We start from the raw sequence: 22278 nt of genomic DNA on the forward strand, positions 1-22278 counted from the left end.
GCATTGAATAGCCATAGTATATCAAAATACCAATACAGTCCCTCTGCTGTAACTGCAAAGAGTAGGTTATAGGAAACTATTAATTTAATAAAACTCATTTATTCTTACTCATGCATTTATTTATTAAATCTTGCACAGAATCGCAATGTGGTATTCTTGTCTCCCCGGAAAGCTGCTTAAAATTTTCCACGCACTAAATCACCAGCTTTAAACATGATCCACTACCTTCTTTACACGGCCACTGTGGAGGGACTGTTTGACTGCACTGTATATAAATAAAAATATAAACATCAATTTGAAATTACTTTAAAAATGGTAAACGCACTGTGCCGTTTTTTTAATTTTTTTTTTATTTTAAGTTTGAAATGATCCCAAACTTTAGAAACTTTTGGGCCTTTTCTTTGGCCTGAATCTTCTCTTTGCCACTCGCTGTTTTTTTTCCCATTCCTCTATTTTTTAATTTGCAGCATCCTGTTTTCCTGTCCAGAGCGCTCCAGTGTTTAGCAAGTGGTGCGCCAGCAATAGTGGTCTGTGGGAAACATGGTGCTCTGTGTTTAGTTAAATGGATTAACGAGCATGAGAAAAATTTTTGCAATCAAATTACTCGAGTTACTCAAGGAAGTGCTACAGCCCCAAAGTCAAATAGATCTTTAGACATATACAGTGTGCAGGACACCATGAGTTGCAAGGTACATGTATAACTTTGAAGTGTTTGTGAGACAGTGAAAGAGGGAGTTCACAGAGCGGCAGTACTGGTGCATCCCAATAAATTAGAATGTCATGAAAGTTTTTATTTCAGTACCATATTCAGTATACTCAAATTGTGAAATTTGTGTATTAAATCAATGCACACAGAATGAAGTGGTTTACAACTTTGGTTCTTTTAATTATGATTTTGGCTCACAATTAACAAAAACCCACCAACTTGCTCAAAAAACTTTAATATGGTGACATGCCAATCAGCTAATCAACTCAAAACACCTGCAAAAGTTTCCTGAGCCTTCAGAATGGTCTCTCAGTTTGGTTCACTAGGCTACACAATCATGGGGAAGACTTCTGATCTGACAATTATCCAGAAGACAATCATTGACACCCTTCACAAGGAGGGTAAGACACAAACATTTATTGCCAGAGACGCTGGCTGTTTAGAGTGCTGTATCCCAAGCATGTTAAAGAAAGATAAGTGGAAGGAAAAAGTGTGGAAAAAAAAAGATGCACAACAACCGAGAGAACAGCAGCCTTGAGAGGCTTTTCAAGCAAAATCAATTCAAGAATCAGGGTGAACTTTACAAGGAATGGACTGCGGCTGGGGTCAAGGCATCAAGAGCCACCACACACAGATGTGTTAATGAAACCTGGGCTTCCATACCATACCATACTGATCGCCTCCATGCCACACCATAATTCAGGCAATAATTAAAGCAAAAGGAGCCCCTACCAAGTATTGAGTACATATAGAATAATTGAACATACTTTTACAGAAGGCCAACAATTCACAAACTTTTTTAAAAAAAAATTTAATTGGTCTTATGAAGTTTTCAATGTATTTTTATTAATTTTTATTTTTTTAGATGAATTGGTGGGTTTTTGTTAAATGTGAGCCAAAATCATCACAATTAAAAGAACCCAAGACTTTATTTAATAGACAATTTCACAATTTGAGTTGACTTACTGAATTACTTAGTATAAAGTGTTGGTGCAATAAAGCTTGTGATAGCAACCTGTGAGGAATTTGTAAAGGTGCTGAATACTGACTGACTGAATAACTTCTGAATGATTGACTGAGTAATTGTTCACTGAGACGTTTCAGTAGTAATGTCAGTGGGCTGTAAACATTACAAAGTTATTACAATACATATTGTTTAACTTTTTTTTCTCTTTTGATAAATCAAAGTCTCCAAAACCCAGGCTGTCTCTGAATAGAGAAGTGTCCAATGAGTTTCGTCCCTCTACCTGGATTACTGATGTCATTCCACGAAAGTCTCCGTTTGTTCCACAATTAGGAGATGAGGTTTGTTCTTGCAGTCCCATATTACTCCACATTCTGTGTTCACTTGTGTTTTATATTTTTATATTGCACTCTGTCTGTAGGTGATTTACTTCCGTCAGGGGCATGAGGCCTATGTGGATGCAGTGTGCAGGAGTAATTTGTACCCCATCAACCTGGACAAACAGCCATGGCGGAAAATGGCTTTGAGAGTCAGTTTTCATTTGAAAGCTCTTGTATTGTATAGGCTTAAAACATGTATTAATATTATTGTTGCATCTGTCTGGTAATTAAATGTTGGTTCTTTATTTAGATTTACTTGTTTGTTTTAATGTACGTGTGGCAGCTGTTTAATTTTTATAGATGTTTTTTGTTCTATAAGTACTTCGTATATAACTGTTTGCTGTTCTATCACCAGGACCAAGAGTTTGTTAAAATAACTGCAATCAAGTATGAGGTGTGTCCTCCCACACTTTGTTGCTTGAAACTGACTCAGATTGACACTGGAACAGGCAAAATAACAAACAAATCATTTTCTGTGAAGTAAGAGTCAATATTTTGTATTGGTTGCACCTATTAGCTACTGTAGTTATATTACTTTAAAAATGTAGTTTATTTTAAAGATTTTTTTTTTTTTTTTTGGTCTTGCAGGTATCATGATATGCCTGATGTGATTGACTTCCTTGTGCTCCGGCAGAACTATGATGAAGCATGCAGCAGGATCTGGAGACCAAGTATGTTACTTTCCAACTTTTACATTATTTTACCTAGCAGATGAAAGACTGTAACGGTAACTGTAAAATCTTATCTTCCTAGAATGTTTGTGTTGACATAATCCTGGTTTGTGCTTTAGACAATCATTTTCGCTCAGTAATTGATGATGCTTGGTGGTTTGGGACCATAGTCTGTCAGGAGCCATATCAGCCTGAGTATCCTGACAGCCATTTCCAGTGTTTCAAAGTCAAGTAAGGCACAAACATGCTCCCTGTTTGCTTATTTGTTTTGGATAAAGATGTTTGTTTGGCTTTCAACAGTAACTGATAATGCAATGGACTCTGCAGGTGGGACAATGGAGAAACTGAAAAGATAAGTCCATGGGACATTGAAGCTATTCCAGAGAATGGTAAACTTCTATTACACTTGTAAACACAAGCAAAGTAGTTCTCTACTAAAAAACTGATTGTGTATATTAACCCTGTTTCTTGAAGCAGAAGAATGCTCACACTCTGCACTTCATTAGCTGTCATTTTCCATTAGAGCCATCTTTAGCGAGATGCGCAACAGCAATGTACTTCTTACTATTAGTGTTATACTAAATGAATCAATTGAAAGGGAACATGTATAAATAGTGATCTCTTGGATAGCTGGGAATGCAAATATTTATGTTTAATATATGCTTATGTGCCAAACCTGGCATTCTCTGCGATGGTATGAGTTTTAACACATTTTGCCAGTCATAAAAGTCATTTTACTTTCATTCATTCAGTATCTTCAATTATTATTATTATATATACAGTGGAACCCGGTTATCTCGACCTCGGTTACCTCGACAACCCTATTAAGTCGACGTTTTTGAAGTGGAACCGCCAAATACTCGCCTTTTCTAAGCATTTTTTATCGTTTTTTTTATGTCGCCGAACCCTGATATCTCGAGCACAAGAGGGAAAAATTTTGCCCTTTAACGTTGGTTATCTCGGTGCAGCCGCAGAAGAACTCGCAAAAGTGGCGGAAAAATCAAGTCTTACAGCTGCTACAGGTGTTGTATTGTATACTGGTGAATCTCTGCTGTTAGTTAGTAAACATATGCCTTTTGTTGTTAAATGTTATGCGATGAACGGGAGGTGAAAGCCGCACTTGGCGGCGCGGAACGTGTGATGACCATCCAAAATCATAGAATGAACACCGGCAGGATCGGGGGGAATCCGCGGTGCGCTTTGGGAAGAAAAGAGCAGCCGTTGAGAGAGTGCCGGTGGGAAGGCACGTACCGGGATACACATGAGCGATAACAACGACCGCCGTGAACCAACATATACCAACAATAACGGACAGTGAGAGTGTGGAAGTTTAAATAGGAGCTGGTGTGGCCGAGAAAGCACCTGCCACGCTGAAGGGGGCCGAAGGGGGCGTGGCAGGTGGATTCCTGACAGATAAACATGTACTGTATGTATTTTTGTAGCATGCCTTCATCAAACAAATCGAGGCAACGCTGTTGTGTAAAAAAACCCTTCAAAAACACGTGCATGCACATTCTGATTTATTAACGCACATCATGTACATAAAGAAATTTTAAGCACGTTAATATATTGCCGCCATTTTGATTTTCGTTTATCTCGATCATCGGTTACCTGATGCTTTTTGGCGACCCCCTAGGACATCGACATAACCGGGTTCCACTGTGTGTGTATATATTTGTAATCTCATTGCATGCTAAAACCTTAATTATGCTGAAGAAAGTGCATAGACACTAACATTTAAAGGCTTTTGGTAATTTAGCTTTGACAAACTTTCAGAGTTTAAATTCTGTAGTAGATCATAGTGGTAGTATTTCAATACAATGAATGCAATTCAATGCATTTTAAGTTATATCTTGTATCTTTCTGTTTCTTCTTTTATCTTGTATGAACTGTGGTCAAACTGTGGTACACTCATAAAATGTACTTTAGCCATCTCCTGTTAATATTGAGACAAAGGTTATGTAGCGTATTTCACACTGTGTGTTGGTCTTGCAGCTCAGCGTCCAGAGGCAGAGGGTGGATGTGTGCCAGTCACAGATGAGGAAAGAGCGGAGTTTTTGTACAAACCACAGGAGGATGAGTGGGGTGGGAGAAGTCGAGAAGAAGAGTGCGCCCGCATCATTGCTGGCATTGACCATCTCATCACAATAGGTATGTGTGCTCAAAATTGGAATCATTTTCTGTTCTTAATATCTGTAATTGTTCTTATTTCACGGTTAAATCCTTTGTGAATTTATAACAAATATGTTTTCTCTATTTTCTTACAGATATTGCTGCACCCTTCTCTGGCCCAGTGGATCTAAGTCAATATCCGACTTACTGTACTGTAATCGCCTACCCTACGGACCTCGGCTCCATCCGCATGAGGCTGAAACACAACTTCTATAGGTGAATCATAAATGGAAGGGAATTTTTAGCATTTCATCTAAATAATTAAGTCCCAGCTATGCATATGCTGTTGTATATGGTATTATAAATAGTATCTAATGTGTTTGCCTTCTTATTTTCAGGAGATTATCTGCATTAATTTGGGACACAAAGTACATTTATTTCAATGCAAGGACCTTTAATGAACCACGAAGCAAGATTGCACAATCAGCAAAATTTATAACAGATGTTCTTTTAAAGTTCATTAGGTAGGTCTATTAGCAATGGTTAGATATTTATCTTGAAAGCAGTTTATATTTAGCTTTGTTATGTGTGTATGTTGTTTTGCAGCAAACCACATTATATTGATATTATGGAGATTTACAATGCTGTTGAGAACATGGAGTGCACAGAGGATGAGGTGACCTATGCTCTTCTATAACTGCCAATAACCTGGTGTGTATGCTGTATTCCTCATTGCTTTATACTGTTTCAGGATATAGAAGATGTGGATGCACCAGGCACATCCACTGGGAGAAGGGCTCATCAGGTAACATTTAATATGGAGCACACATTTAAATTTTACTACTAAAACTTATAAAAGACTCCTGACCAATAATAGTAATATCTATGTTATGCATTTATTTAGAGAATGGTGTTTACGTTGTCAAGTTATTGTGTGACACTAGAAGAGAGACACTAGAAATCAAATTTAGTTATACAGTGTTTGTTAAAAGTTTGGAAACAAAAGATGTTTCTCCATGTCTGTTCAGCAGATAGAGCTGGTACAGGACACGGACGCATGGAAGGATGCATGCAAACAGCTGCTGGATTATATGTTTGAGTGTGAGGACTCCGAGCCTTTCCGTCAGCCTGTGGATCAGAATGAGTATCAGGTACGATGATGCAGGGATTATGATTGCTCTTAAAACAATGATATTCACATACTAACACCTCACATACCACAAGGCTTTCTCAAAATATAAATTTTTGGAAATGGTTTTAAAATTTTACGCAATGCAAAAGGCATATCCCTTTCCATAAACTTAAATGTTGTACTTGTCATTGAGTCACTGGAAAGCAAACAACCAAAGGTTAATTGTGTAAATCTTATTGAATCTTTATTTATTTAATTATAATAAACGTATCTGATTGCATGTCATTGCAATAGGACTATTTAGAAATCATCGACACCCCCATGGATCTGGAGACTGTTCGACAAACCCTGGAAGAAGACCGCTATGAAAACCCTACTGAACTATGCAAAGACTCGAGGCTCATTTTTGCAAATGCTAAAGCCTACACACCAAACAAACGCTCAAAGGTAAGTTTCTTAACATTCCTTCATTGTATCCTACATTTGTTTGATTTTATGTGCTGGAGCATGCACATTCAACACTTTTCTGGTGGTTAAAAAAATAATTGGTTAATGCAGTGATATTTGTTTACTATACAAAGCCCTTACAAGGAAGTACATTTTGTAATTTTTTATGTTTTTTTTTTTTTTTTATATATAGATTTACAGTATGACTCTGCGTCTATCTGCATTCTTTGAGGAACGCATTCGTAAAATCATCTCTGACCACAAGACTGCAGTTAAAAGTAGTTTAAAGTTGAGACGTAGTCAGAGGTTTAAAAAGAGAACTCAGCAGGAGGAACCCATTTTACCTCCTCCCAGGGGTGAATCCACTAGGTGGGCTTTTCATAATCTTTTTCCATTTTATTCTATGTCCAGTATATGCTTGATCCTTTGACTTTTTCATGATGTGTGACATTGATAATAGCTAATCATCCCTAACAAGTTTATTGTAGCTACAATAGCAATCAGCATTTTATTTTTCACAATTGTGTGTGAATGTTTTTGTCCTGTCAGTCAGAAGAGGGCCTCAATTAAAACTCAGGAAAAAGTGGAATCACTTACAACCAAATCTACCTCGGCTAAGGCCTCTACAGCGATGCGCCATCGCAATAAGAAGCGAAGGCGTCTCAGTTCTACCTACACATCAGTTGAGGACTCCAATAAGAGCGCCTCATCTCTGTCAGGTATAACACTGACACGTTAATTCCTATAGCAGGGATAAAGGGGAAAAAACGAAATCATACGTGTGTTAAGTGTTTAATTGAATCAAGTGGCTATCGATATGAGTGATTTTTAGACCCATTTTGACATACTAATTTTACAGATATTTGTTCAACTTTATTGCAGCAGCACATTCCAAACATTTTACTCTAAACATTTGTTTATATGAGGAACTTCCATTTACAGTTCACTTGCCCAATATAGTGATTTTTACACCCACCTCATTTTTGCTTCAGAATCGGAAAATGACAGTGAAGTCTCGTTGAGTGAATCAAAAGAAGAATTCCCTTCTTCGCAGCCATTTAGACGTGAGACAAGAGCAGCACGGAGAGCCATGCAGAAGAAAGAGGCGAAGAGACAGAATGGTGAGACGCCTGTCTTGCCAAATGTTCTTTTTTTCCAACCTGCAAATCACACTTTATCTTAGCTCTTCATTTTACTTTTGATGGATTTTCAGTCACTAAAACTGGAAGTGAGATTGACTGCTCGACTTATGATGATGATGATGATGATGATGACGATGATGAGTATTCTGGGAAGTCCAGCTCATTAAAACGACTACAGTCAAACAGAAATAAAAGCAGGAACACCCGAATCACACGAAACTCAGAGAAAAGAAAGCCAGGTAAATACCAATAATGCTGATGTCTTGTTACCCATGTTATATTTGATAAGCACGACAATTAGGCTTAATATTTTAAGCAAATATATTGTTTTCTTGTTAAGTTTATACAGCAGTTTATTTCAATATGGGTAATCTTTTGGATATTTGCCAGCAAATTAAACTGTAAATTTCAATAACTATAATACTATTGTGTGTCAGAAGGTAGTAATCAGGTGAACGGGATCATCAGCAGATCCTCCCGTGCAGAGCGCAGAAGAGTTCGAGACAGCAGTGGCTCTGACCTAGATTGTTCTGAAGATGAGGAGAATGTGGAAAACACGGATATCTCAGACCATAGTCGCCAGCCCAGGAAAACTGCTGTGGCTGCAGTCAGTAAGATGAAGCTGATTGAGGCATCTGAGGAGGAAGATACTTCAGAGCATAGGGCTCATGCCAGGATGATCAAACGTGCTGCAGTTTTCCAAAGCAGCTCAGAGTCTGAGGAGCACGATCAGCAGGGTAGGAGCCATTCAGATTTTTTCTAGTATTTATTCTATGATTGATTTCTGAACATTAATGGTCTATTACTAGTTACATGGGTTACTTTTTCCCACTTTTATTTATTTTAGTCGTGCTTGGCATTATTGTTGCTCCATCCTGTCTCCTATACATAAATTACGGTACAGTCTCTTTTCATAACAGAGTCGAATGAAAGTGAAGACTGTAAGGAGAAAAGTGAAGCCAGTCCTGACAGTGACTCATCGTTTTCGCATCGGAATGGAGAGACTAAAAGTGTCAACCATAGATCTTCTAGGAGGAGAGTGGTAAAAAAAGGTAAACACAGTTTAATTTTAATAAAAATATAGATGACAAGAAATCAACATTTACATACTGCTAAACAGTCTAATGGCTTTTGTGTGGTGGTTGTGAATACCATGATCAGCGACAGTGTTAAAATGCAGACAGTAAAGATATTTTTTCAGAAGGTTTTTTTTTTTTTTTATCTCTCTGATTTCCAAAATATAATTGTACACACAATCAGCAAGTTAAACATTTTAATTTTTCTGACTATAAGACGCTACTTTTTTCCCACGCTTTGAACCCCGCGGCTTAAACAACAAAGAGGCTAATATATGGATTTTTCCAAGCCAAAAAACTGAGCGACATAACATTAGACCAATGAAATTTCCGAACGGAAACGAAAAAAACGCACCTCACCTGTGTTCTGAGCTGCACGGCATTGGGAGGAAAAACTTCGACCGGTGGCACACGATGATGACAAAAGATAAACTCCCCAGAGAAATACAGTGGTACCTTGACCTACGAGTTTAATTCATTCAGCTCATATCTCAATTTGCTCGCACATCAAATCAGTTTTCTATATTGAAAATACTTAAAATGTAATAAATCTGCTCTGTAATAAAACTCTCAAAATAACCCCCCGTTTTTATGTTTCATGTTATTAAATTGGAAAATACATATCTAAATAACAAATCTTGTATAAAAACATAATAGAAAGAGTATGTAAAGATATAATAAGGTTTTATTCAGTGTATTTTCCTTGGAGATGAGACGACGAAGAAGTAGGCGGAGGGAAAACTCGTTTTTTACTATCACTACTGTACGCTACGTATACGTAACTTTAACATTTTTACTTTTTCTTCTTTGCTTATTTCAATTTTCGTCACCGTCCTCGCTTTCTGGCTTTGCTTCGCCATCTAGCAGCGGCGTCTCGAACTCGTACCTCGATTTTTTGCTCGCGTAACAAAGTGGCCGCTCGTACCTTGGAAAACTCGTACATTAATGCACTCATAGGTCAAGGTACCACTGTTGTGAAAGAAAGGAGGAAGACAGTGAACAGTTGAGTCTGGGTCAAGGGATAGGACATAATCCTCAGTCTTACACACATGCAGTAATACCGGAAGAATGCAGTGCCAGGCTATTTCCAAAATACCACTATGCTCCTAATAGAAGCGCAACATATTGCATTTAGTGTCTTTCGTTAAAGCCTGTGTAAAGTTCATTAGTTTCAGTATAGACACCTGTGGCTTATAGACAGTTGCGGCTTATTTATGTTAAAAATAAAAATCTTTGTCAAATTCAGTGGGTGCGGCTTATATATGGGTGCGCTTTATAGTCCGTAAATTACGGTAAATAAAAAAGACCGAATAAAGCCTAGTCAGCCGCTCTGAACAGAATCATAGGCTCTATTCAGAATCCATGCAAAACTAAATGGGTGAGTGCAATTGGACCCGACACCACACTTTTTGTGTGGATGGGAGGCCAAAACGGGTTGGTACACACATGATCAGGGCCTTCATGGACTCCCAGAGCTGTGACCTGGAAATTATGGCATATACAGTATCTCATAAAAAGCAACCATTTTAGTTCTCAAGGGACAATACTATAGAAATGAAAGTTGGATAAATTTTAGATCAGTAAATATGCAGCTTGTGTAGTAGTACAGATTTACTGTCCTCTGAAAAAAACTCAACATACATCCATTACTGTCAAAATAACTGGCAATAATTTGTGAAAGTGATAACGGCTGTATTTTGTTTAACCATTCAAAGACACACGTCCTATCCATCATGTTTTTGTTTGCTTGACAGGATCACAAAAATTTGTGTATCATGTATAAAATTTGTATAAAATCAGTAAATATTTGGTGCTTTGGGTACAATTCTCTCATACTGACCACTGGATGTTCAGCCGCTATCACTTACGGTATACTTGCTTTCTAGGTGGTGGTGGGATACTCGTTAGTGTGTAGGGTGTAGATTTTTATTATAACCATTCAGAAGCCACATCTGTAGTTTATTAAACACTCAGATCAACTAATTAAACAAGTTGAATTTGGTGTGGTTCTGCTCATTTAAAATAAAAACTTGCACCCTGGTGGATATAATTGGGCAGCCCTGATTTATATTGAATGACATGTTGGAGGATGCTCTGTCACTTGCCATATAACCAGTTTTCAAGAAGAATTATGTTTATCAATTCAAGCTCAGTTCCAGAGACTTGTTTCTTCAGTGCACATTTTTACAGATTCAATATGTAAGTAAAAGTTAGTTATAATTGTGTAACAATAAAATCGGCGAGATGCAGAAATATATATTAGGTGTCTGTGTTGCAACCTATATGGACAAAAGTTTGTGGACAAGTGATGTGCTTTTTGTACATCCCATTTAATATTTAGTCCCTATTTGCTGTTATAATGACCTCCATTTTTCTGGGAGGATGTTCCACTAGATTCTGGAGTATGACTGCAGATTGGTGATCATTCAGATACAAGGGATTTTAGTAAAGGCAGTTGCTGATGTAGAATGATGAGGCCTGGGGTGCAGCCAGGATTCTAATTTATCCAAAATGTGCTAAATAAAGTTGAAGTCAGCGCTCTATAGCAGACCATTCAAGACCCATGTAAGCCATATCTTCCTGGAGCTCACTTTGTGCACAGGGGCATTGTTATTCTGGAACAGGTTTGGTTGTCCTAGTTTAAGAGAAAGGAAAATACTACTGCACCCAAAGACATCCTATACAATTGTGGTAACAGTTTGGTGAAGAACCACATATGACTGAAAGATTCAGGTGTCCCAATATTTTTTTATTTAATTAATTTTATTTGTTCATTTATTTAACAATGAATATTGTCTCAAAGCAGCTTTACACAGATAATGTTAATATCTGATAATAAAGAATGAATAAGATGTTCTTTATAAGTGTAAGTTTGTCCCTGATGAGCAAGCTGGTGGTGACTGTGGCAAGGAAAAACTCCCTAAGATGGTATAAGGAAGAAGCCTTAAGAGGAACCAGATTCAAGAGGGAATCCTTGCACCGAACGTCCATTTATTACAGATATACAATATTGCAGGGTACAGGGGTGATCAAAATCAAGCAGTAGTCCTGAGTCAGTGTAGCAGACTGTTGACATTAACTACAGTCCAAATCCATCCTCAAAGCTCCCGTTCCAGGGCGTTGATGAGAAATCATCCCCTGCTGCACAGAGTGACCGCCATTCGAGAAAACACCATCCAGAGGCAGGCCGGGACGAAGTGGGCAGATCTGAGGAGGGAAGAGGGGCAAAAACAGTGATCACTGGAACCTCAAGAGCATGTTTATTTTGCAGATTGCAAATGCTCTAATTTTTTGTTAAAACAACCAGCTTCCAGATTCATTATGGCAATATAATCAAGGCATTTAAAGTGAGACAAGTCTGTTATGAATCTGTATGTTCATTTAATTTGTCAGGTTGAATTATATATTTTTTTTTATATTTCTGTTTTAGATGATTCTCCTCATGTCAATGGGCACAGAAAACACAGCCACGAAGAGAGTGATGACAACAGCAATGAGGAAGAAAGTGAGAATGAAACTTCAGATGAAGAGGAGGATTCCATTTGTAGGCGAAAGCTCATCAGGAAAACTGCAAGACTTGCAGTGTGTAAAATAAAACAAATTAATAAAAGTGACGAGGAGGAAGAGAATCACATTCGAACCAGACGATGGAGGAATCCTACAAGCAATCCAAATACCTCAAAAGCGTCTGATGAGGATATGATTATTCCAAGGGCTGAGAGACACCCTCATCAAAATGGAAGAAAATTAGACACACAGAAGCTTAAATACTTTGAGAAATCAAACAATATGATGTCAAAAAGCCAAGAAGTTGTAACTGCCTCAAAAGCTCGTACAGCTCCTGGAGTGATAGCATTAAAGTCAGGTGTGAAGGAGTCCAGTGCTTCAAGGAGAAAAATTAGATCTGAAGGTGAAGAGGAAAAAAATGAGAGCAGTAGTGGAGAGGAGAAAATCACAAACAAAAAAACCTCCTTGGCAAGAAAGAACAAATCAAGAAGACCAGCCAAGTCACCGAGTTTGGATGCTGACTCTAACACTTCCGACTCTGAGAATGAAATGCTTTCAAATCAGAGGCGTAAGAAAAAAGAGGCTGATTCTTCTGAAGAGTGGCGACAAAGCGATGAATCTGAAAACAATAGTAAATCATTTTCCAGAAGACCTACTGTAAGAGCCCGCCCAAAAAAGAAATGCATAACCGACTCTGAGGAGGATGTGGACTCTGTTGTAGCAAAGCAATCATGGAATGGGAAGAAAACTTCTGAATCGGTGAAATGCGGCACCAATCGTCGCCCAAAATCGTCAGGAGGATCAAAAAGGAAACACATTAGCACTTCGGAATCAGATGACAAAGAACAAAATGGTAACGCCAGTAGTGAAAGTGAGTGTGGCAGACCCTCAGGGAGAACAGGAAAGCGGTTTAAGAAACCTTCAGAATCTGAGAGTGATTCTGGAAGTGCGGAGAAAACTGTGAACGGTTCTTTAAAAAGGCACCAGTCTGAGGATGAAAACTCTGGAGGTACTGGTCAACAAGGCAAATTGCAGTCTGGAAAACGGAAACACAGTGAGTGTTACAGCAGTGTTGGCAACATTGACTCCGAGAGCCAGGAGGAGTCCAGCAATGAATCACAGATCTCCAGCTCAGGATCACAAAGTAGTCCAAAAACATATGCCAAGGAAAGATTGAGGGGTCGAAAACGAGGAACTGCACATCACAAACCGTCTACTTCTGATATTGACAGTGACAATTCCTATGGAAAACCTCCACGAGCCACACGCATTCGGACACGGAATCTCGGCAAACGGACTGTAAACTACAGAGACAGCGAGTGACTGAGTTGGCTGTGTATAGAGACACTAACTGGAGACCTTGAAGACATTTGATTGTCCCAAAAAAAGTAGTAGCACTGGAGTCCTCTACATACTGTGAATCAACTTCAGGGATATTTATAGTTTTTGTTGGGGGTGGGGGGTTGTGTATAAATTTGAGATTTGAGCTACTGGTTTGGCTGCCCCTTTCTGTTGTGATTTGGCCACCAAGAATGATTACAGGTGCATTGTCTGTCTGGGTGCTATCTTAATATACCTCCTGCTTAATTGAGCATATTTTTGCTGGCTTGCACTAAATGGCACACTGTACTGAGGTATCTCATACACTAGTTCTGTTAGAAACTCAGGGGTCAACTTCATTTACCGTTTTCAGACTTTTAGGGTTGTTCTCCCCCACCCAACCCTTCTGGGGTTTTCTCCATTAAGAATAATTGTGTTGAAATTTCTTCCATTTGACACTTGTTTATTTTTTTAAAGCCACATGAATCTTATTGTATTTGTTAAGGAATTATTGAGCCAATGTGTACAAAGTTTCTTTTTTTCCCCATTTCATTTAGGGTGTGTGTGTATATATGTTATGTGCATTTCTTTTTTTTTTTTTTTTTTTTTTTTTTTGCATCTTTCCAGAGTTTTTGAAGAATCAGTTTGTAGCTAAGCTTTGCATATTTAAAATGGTCAAGCATTATTTTGTATTAAATTCAAATTCATTGTCTTGCCATATAGTATAAATTTGGTACATGTTTGCAAAGTACATGAAATCAGTACTTGCTGCGAAATACAGTGATTTCTCATATTGGGAAGATGTTTCAGTCACCTGTTATATACTTTTCAGTATTAATTCGTTTTCTGACTTAACTTATGAATGGTAAATAACTTTTGTATCCACTGCGTTTGAATTTAATATTGTTGGAGGAGAAATACACCCAAACTGACATTATTTCTTAATGTCTTTTGCAAAAAGCCAACTCTTTAATTCAAGTTTTGCAGATGTTTAGTCTAAGGGAACATGGATGGAGTTATAGGTAAAAGCATTTGATGAATAAACTGGCCTGCTGTTTAATGGCAAAACTGATATCTTATTTTTTTTTGTGGAGGCACAATCAACTTGTTCGTCTGTTTGTCGTTTCTGCGTGCCTGTCGGAAGCAGACAGATCTCGGAAGCAAGCAGTTGAATGTATGTAGGAATTATATAAAACAGTCAATGTAACTTGCAGTAAAACTGCAAATGTTGGAATTAATTTAAACAGGTCAAGGTCACAGCAAGGTTGTTGGTGGTTTACAACAAAATTTGTTTACAAAGCATTACAGAATATCTGCTTATAAATGTGTCGGGCTGCAATCTTTCACACAAATACACTCCTATGAATGTATTGGAACAGCAATGTCAATTCCTTTTTTCTTTTTTAAAGTTATATGCTGGTTTTGAGGTGAGATGTTAACTTTAAGACGATCTGTTCCAATTTACTTGCAATGTCTTAAAGTAAACCTTTGGTTGCATATATCCTGCTTGTAATAACTGCATGAAAATGTTGCATATTTTGTGGTGCTTGTTCATGCTTGTATGATAGATTCTTTCACTTGCCTGTTTTAGGGGTTTGCCTCCTTAAGTCTCCTCTTCAGGAGGTGAAATGCTGCTCAGTTGGGTTATGGTTTGGTGACTTTTGACTGCTTTTTTTTTTTTTTTTTTTTTTTTTTTTAAACCTCTTGCCCCCTCAGAATGCTATATACACATGCACAACAAATATTCTTTGTTGTGGTGGCTTTGAGTTTGGGCCAATGTTTGCTGTTTCTCTGAAAAATATGTCGGCAGAATGATTATATTCTATGATTCAGAATGAAATCATTCTACTGCTATTGACATGCTTTTCATCAATAAAGATTAATTAAAGTCCATTTCAAAAGCAAATGTTAAACCAAATCATTACAGTACCTTCACCTTGCTTTAGAATAAGCTTATACAGTTGAGTTCAAAATAATAGTAGTGTTTAAAAAAAAAAAAAAAACAACCAACCACTGAGTAAAGCTCTATTTTATTACAATACATGCAAATGCATTGGGAACATTGCACATTCATTTCTAAATTAAAACATTAAAGATTTTACTTTACAGCAAGTGAGGATAAGCTAATATTAGGCTGTTAAAAATAGCAGTGTCTGCATGTTTCTTTACAGAGTCAAACATTTACTGTTGAAACTGAAAAATGCTTGACGATTTAGCTTTCTTGTGAATCACTGAACTAATATTTAGTTGTATAACAACGATTTCTGAGAACTTCTTTACATCTGTGTTGCATAGAGTCACAAAACCTCTGGTACCTGTGAACAGCTAATACAGCCCAGGATGACTGCACTGGGTTTCTGACAAACTGTCTGCAATGTCATTCCTGTTGGGTCTGTTGGTTGTCTATTACTCTACTACACCTACTAGTAAAATATTTGCCATGTAGACATATAATTTCTACCAAAAAACAGTGCTTGATCTGATTAGTGATGTTGGACTGCTATTATTTTGAGCACAACTGTATATTCTGGGTCATTAGCAAATCTCTTTGAATTCCAAAATGTATGTTGTGCTATGGCCTGTGAATTTATGCTTTCAAGGTTTTTATCAAACAGTGAATTGCAAAACCTTCACCCCTGCTCTTTTTGGTTGTTGATATAAAAAAAAAAAACGGCTGCTGTTTTGACGATTTGAAAAATGGATGGTGTAGAAAAGAAATGCTCATATTTTGCCTTACATTCTTTTGATTTCAAGCACAAATATCTTGCGTGTGTAGCAAGTAGACAAAAAATTAAAAGGAGACTGTTGGTTTGCTGATGCTAGTTGAATCTACAAGGTAAACTAATTAGGCTTCATGACCGGTTCAACATTGCATATTTCCATAATAACCATAAATGGAACTTTACTGACTCATTACTGCTACATAATGCTGTGACGGAAAGCTAGGAAAAATCTAGAAGTGAGAGACAGTTAACACAGACATGAGGAATCAGTGTTAAGAGACAGCCTGCCACTACACAAACAAATGTGACAGCAGAGAGACGACAGCATCCAAACATGCCAGTTCAACATAACACTATAACCATGTTCTCCAGATCTGCTCCGTTGTAAGCAGAATACCTGCCCCTGCTGTAGTTTTCACTATTCAAGGTACCAACCAATAGCCTACAACATTTGATCAAAGTAGGCACGGTGGGTCATGAACTACTTTTTTCTACATCATTTAACATCTTTACAGTATTTTGGGAATGTTGAACACTATATCTACTAGTAAAATCTACATAAACTTTAAAGGAAAGACTGAAGTCAATAATCACACCAAGGTTTTTTACTGTTGCACATCGACAGAGACTTTTCTGAAATAAAAAAAAAATTCTAGCATGTGATCTGTTAGAATTATGTTGTCTTCAGGGCTATTTATTACATATTCCAGCTTTAAATTAATATACCTTTTACCTAATATTTTAAAATTCATTATGAAAACTCCATGAAATCATCATTGCTACATATTGATGCTGTGTTACTGTTTTATTCCTAGTTAATTTTGCTACAGTATTAAAGAAAGATTTGGGATTATGCTAGGATATTGTTAGTCTCTATGAGTGTATAAAGAAGTATTGATCTGAAATATCTTTAGACTGTGGAACTATGCATTTTTATTAATGTGATCCGCATATTTGATTTGGCACATGTTTTACGCTGAATGACCATCCTAACGCAACCCCTCCCTATTTATTCAGCACGCCCCAATTTCATTCAGCATGGAAGGAGAGCCCCCTGAGCTATAGAAAAGCTCTTAATGCTGCTAGATCAGTATATTTCTTTACCTTCATAGAAAAAAACAAGCATTATACTAGATTTTTATTCAGTACTGTAGCAAAATTAACTGGGAATAAAAGCACCGCACTAACATGCACACTATCAACAGGCAGTGATGATTTCAAACATTTTCAACAATAAATGTTAAAATATCAGGCAAAAAAATCCAGTCAATGAAATTAAATTCAAACCATTTTATAAATAACCCTGTAGGTAGCACTATAATCATAACAGAAAATAAATTATGAAGTTTTACTTTTATTCAAAATAACAAATTAATTTCAGGTATTTCCTTATCAAAACCATCAACTTGTATTCTAGAATCAAATTCCTTCAAACAGATAATTCCAGAAGTAGTTGAACCTGTTCGAAAAATAAATTATTTCATTAGCACTGGTGTACCTAAAACCTTCAAACTGGCAGTTATCAATTCCCAATAAAAAAAAACAAACCTTGATCCTTGTCAGTTGTCCAAATATAAGACAGTATTAAACCTCTACTTTATCTATTAAGATTCTAGAAAAGGTTGTAGCACATCAGTTTTGCTCACATCTACTTAGGAATAACATTTTTGAAATTCATCAGTCAGGATTTAGGCCTCAGCATAGTGCTAGGTTAAGTGCTGAATGACCTGCTATTATCAGGGTTGTGTCCATTTTTCTAGAAAGCAAATTGATTTCAGATTCCAGTGTTGTATAGTTTAGCATTTCACCTCATTTAATATGTTCCATCACCAGCTTCACTTATCACCACTGCCTTTTTGGGTGTTAGAAAAGGGAAAATGTTTTTTTTTTGTTGTTGTTGTTGTTTTTATAATTTGTAGTATAGCTAATTACTTCAATCCAGCACTCTCAGGATGAAGCAGAAGTGTATCAAATCATATCCTTGAATGGATGTGTCCACCACAGGGCACCATGCACACACACATTCAGACCTCGGGGCAATATTACTTCCTGGTATGATTTTGAAAGGTGAAGCAGACAACACAAAGGAAATCTGCAGTATATTATCACAGTGAGACAGACACAGAGAGACAGCTGCCCCATAATTATTTGATTTATTCAATTAAATGATTGATTGATTAATGAATTGATTTTTCTTTATTTCTCTCTCTCTCTCTCTCTCTCTCTCGCTCTCTCTCTCTCTTATATATATCTGGTTTTCCAACAGGGATAAAACTTGGCTAAAAAGTTGTAGAATAGACCTTTCAACAGAATGACCCTTAGGATATATCTTAATGAATAAAAATTGTTGAGAAATACAAAACCGGTGTTTTGCAATGTTTTTTGTACATACAGTGGGGCCCAGTTTGAACCTTACCTCATTTTTTTTCATCTTGACATGGAAATGCGTTGCTCTACCTTTTTGCTTAAAATGCATCAGACATAATAGTATAGAAATCAACCTTGGGTTCAGAATTGAACGTGTTTATAATTAAAAAAAGTGGATGTTTCTGATTTAAAAAAAAGTAATTGAAAATTACAATTAAATAGATAAAGGAGCCTATAGTTACTTCCAAAACTTTCATGATAGCATTTAACTTCAGCATGTGCCCTTTTATTTAATCTGTAGAGAGGCAAGTAGGTTAATTGATCATATAACACAGAAGATAATGCTTGTGATCAAAAGGTTGACTGTGTAACGAGCAACACCATGGCACGTCTACGGTGACAAAAGCTGTGAAAAATATGATAGATTATTGAGACAGATATGAGTTACATCATTTCATCATCGAAACCTTAGTGTCTCCATTTGGGTGAAAACGTCATAGTGCAAAAGTGCATTTCTAAGAAATTATTCTCTTACATTATTTTTATTTCTTTCTGCTTCCAACATATAAGAAACATTAATAATAAATTGTCCAGCAGTTAAAAGTTTAGATAAACCTCAAAGACAACGCCCCACATCTCCATACAGACCTTATCAGTTGAACTTTGACACATAAGTCCACGTTGTGACACACACACACACGCAATTCTAAATATAAAAGAGCCAGACTTGGATATACTCGGTCTTAAATCTTTTCTTACCCCACTTACACGTCACACAGCCTCACTCACAACACCGTAATGCCTGCTGACTATAATGGAAGATGGGAGATGGTGCGCAATGAGAACTTTGAAGAATTTATGAAGGCTTTGGGTGAGTATCTTTATCTCTGTAGTTCAAAACATAATTGGAATTTATTTCTTTTGCCTGAACTTTCGATTCAGGACAAAAAAACGTTTTGTTTTTAAGGATCAAGGGGTCAAGGATGGATTTTTTAAAATACTTTTAAAAATCAGAAAATATATAAAAAAGTTTATAAAATTTTTATTTCTAACAAGGTTTTTTTTTAAGGTACAGGGGAAACACTCTGAGCTTCCTCTCGTATTTTTAACCATCTTTGAATCTTTAAATTTCATTGTATGAGATTTAATTTTGACCTATTTAATTTATTTTTATGACGTCTATGTTTTTTGCAAGCAGGCTTAGTCTTAATGTGTTCATTTCATGTTTTAGTGATAAGACTGATAAGACAATTGGCTGTCCAGCTTACCCTTTGAACTGACATACTGAAAGAAAAAAAATTATACAAATTAATGTTAGGAGAAAAAGAAATTACATCTATTTAATAAAAATAATTACATTATTTATCAGTTTTTTTTATTTATATTTACTTATTTATTTTCTTTTTCTTTTTTATCCCTATCAGACATAGACTTTGCCACACGCAAGATTGCAGCACACCTCACACAAACAAAGGTTATTGTGCAAAATGGGGATAAATTTGAGACCAAAACTCTGAGCACATTCAGAAATTATGAGGTGAACTTTGTTGTTGGAGAGGAGTTTGAGGAGCACACTAAGGGCCTGGACAACAGAGTGGTCAAGGTGTGTATGACCTGTATATTTTATGGGAAATGTTTCAAGCATGTACATATACAGTTTATTGACAAATTAGTATTATCTCTAACCCACCACTGAATCTACAACAGGGTTCAGTTCACTAGTGCAAATTTCAAAAATCATCTGCCAATGCACCAGAGTGGAGCAATTCTGAGATTGATATAGATCCAATTGTGCCCCCCCCAAAGAAACAGTGCCAATTAGGAGGAGGTGCTGACCGAAGGGCTCAAAGTTGCACTACAAGTTGCATGTTTGCTTTTATCTTAGAGACAATTAAATACAATTATTATACACACTAGCAAGTAAGGTGCATTTTGTTACTGCCAAGACCCACCCACTAGCTGGGACTGGGCAAATCAGGGTTTGGCAAAGATACAACAAAATGTATTTTAAAATAAAACATCAAATACCTTAACTTTAAGTGAAATAAACTACAAAATACCACAGCCAAACCATTTATTAAAAAAAAATAAACTACTGTATTTTTATATTTAAAAAATACTAAAAAATACTTTTACAAGAGAGCATGAAATTTCTTCACATACTTTTCATCAATTGGCATGTTTGATCCACTGTATCACTTCACCATTACACAGACTATACTTGATTATACCTGATTAAGTAAACAATGTTTGATAGCAGCAGTTTTTCTCTGGCCGATTAATGCAATAAATCTGATATATGCAACCAGTTAACAGATCAAATATGCACATAGACGTGCCTGTGATCTCCCAGATGAAGGTTATTTTCAAAGTAATCAACATTGTATCCTAATTTAGTTACTTGGTGTTTGGTAACGAAGGGCTGCTTTGCATCAGCAACACTGACACAATGACAAACAAGTCATTCATAAGAAAACTGCTGATGGCACCTGCATTCCCAGCAATTAGTTTCTAACTAATTAATCATTTGTTTGTTAATAATAAATATAATAATATAATGTGACAGGCAGTTATTAATGCAGTTGTATGCAAAATCATGATCCTACAAAACAGCTACTATAATTATTGTACAATAATCAGCAATCAAATATTTATATATCAATCATTGGACACCTATTCAAAGGCTGGCAGCCTGTACGTTTCTCACCTTCACCACCTTCTTTAATATGGATAAATTTTCTGCTCTGATCTCAACAAGTATTTTAGAGTATTTCAACAAAAATACAAAACACAAGTATTTTGATACAAAATATGAAGCCATTTTCATCAACCCTATCAACAAATGACAAAATACTCTTTTTTATTTGAATTATTAATTTAAATTACATGTACCATAAATACTGCCCATCCCTGGGGCAAAGGCCATATTGTCAGTCTCAGTATACGTGAAAAGTGGTTCCAGTTTGTACCAAAGGGCAAAGGGTGCATATACACACACACATGCAAATTATATTTAGCATGCAATGCTAAATATAATTGCATTCGCTTGTTGTTTGATTTAGATGCAAATACAAGTTGCTCATACATGAGATTTAATTGTGTATTATCATGACAAAAATACAGAAGTCATTAGGTGTCAAGGATTTTTCTAAGCTTGTGCACCATTTAGCTACCTGGCTTTCTGTAAACCTCACTTGAAAACTTGTGAATTAACATAGAATGTGCAATCTCCTGTCAGTTAGAATGTAATATCTCTCCTTGAAACAGTTACATTTTTCATCAAGATCCTAGAACATTTTTTATAGTCCTTTAATACAAAGTTGTTAATGTAGCATTGTGACGTCGAAATACATACATGCTGTTGTCCCTCAAACATTTGATTTTCTATTGCTCGTGTTTGCCATTTGCTCACAGCATTTGTCTTGCAGACACTTGTCACCTGGGACGGGGATAAACTTGTGTGTGTGCAAAAAGGGGAGAAAGAGAATCGGGGCTGGACGCACTGGATCGAAGGAGACCTGCTGCATCTGGTAAATCATCTATCAGCACATTTATTAACCTGATAACTAAGAGCAAAATCAGACTGAACACCCTTCACATGCATGGCTACACTGGAATAGAGGTCACCACATTAAGGTGGTTATCAGAAAATTGCTTTCTTCTAACGGTGATTCTACTTGTATGACACTTGCCAATGACCATTTTAAGATTGAACAAATAACCCTTTTAAT

The 22278-nt window shown here is 36.6% G+C and overlaps 2 protein-coding genes across 5 annotated transcripts in view; both read left to right on the forward strand.

Moving 5' to 3' along the window:
* Nucleotides 1-14529, forward strand: part of brwd1 (bromodomain and WD repeat domain containing 1) — a 38411-nt gene extending 23882 nt beyond the window's left edge. For 2 of the 4 annotated variants that reach the window (XM_046876935.1, XM_046876936.1), the window contains exons 25-44: nt 1895-2011; nt 2092-2199; nt 2406-2530; nt 2639-2721; nt 2841-2952; nt 3049-3110; nt 4717-4872; nt 4989-5109; nt 5232-5357; nt 5440-5509; nt 5585-5638; nt 5862-5984; nt 6260-6412; nt 6606-6781; nt 6962-7131; nt 7405-7533; nt 7626-7793; nt 7992-8291; nt 8475-8606; nt 12061-14529. In XM_046876935.1, coding sequence (XP_046732891.1) covers nt 1895-2011; nt 2092-2199; nt 2406-2530; nt 2639-2721; nt 2841-2952; nt 3049-3110; nt 4717-4872; nt 4989-5109; nt 5232-5357; nt 5440-5509; nt 5585-5638; nt 5862-5984; nt 6260-6412; nt 6606-6781; nt 6962-7131; nt 7405-7533; nt 7626-7793; nt 7992-8291; nt 8475-8606; nt 12061-13460 — 3885 coding nt within the window. In that variant the 3' untranslated portion in view covers nt 13461-14529. The remainder of the gene's footprint in view (nt 1-1894; nt 2012-2091; nt 2200-2405; nt 2531-2638; nt 2722-2840; nt 2953-3048; nt 3111-4716; nt 4873-4988; nt 5110-5231; nt 5358-5439; nt 5510-5584; nt 5639-5861; nt 5985-6259; nt 6413-6605; nt 6782-6961; nt 7132-7404; nt 7534-7625; nt 7794-7991; nt 8292-8474; nt 8607-12060) is intronic. The other 2 variants (XM_046876938.1, XM_046876937.1) reach the window with 2 other exon arrangements.
* A 4724-nt stretch (nt 14530-19253) lies between these two features.
* The window catches only part of rbp2a (retinol binding protein 2a, cellular), a 4006-nt gene continuing 981 nt past the window's right edge, over nt 19254-22278 (forward strand). Inside the window, exons 1-3 of the mRNA XM_046876006.1 lie at nt 19254-19418; nt 19972-20150; nt 21976-22077. Coding sequence (XP_046731962.1) covers nt 19346-19418; nt 19972-20150; nt 21976-22077 — 354 coding nt within the window. The 5' untranslated portion in view covers nt 19254-19345. The remainder of the gene's footprint in view (nt 19419-19971; nt 20151-21975; nt 22078-22278) is intronic.

Source organism: Silurus meridionalis, chromosome 20 (genome assembly GCF_014805685.1).
Source record: "Silurus meridionalis isolate SWU-2019-XX chromosome 20, ASM1480568v1, whole genome shotgun sequence".
NCBI lineage: Eukaryota > Metazoa > Chordata > Actinopteri > Siluriformes > Siluridae > Silurus > Silurus meridionalis.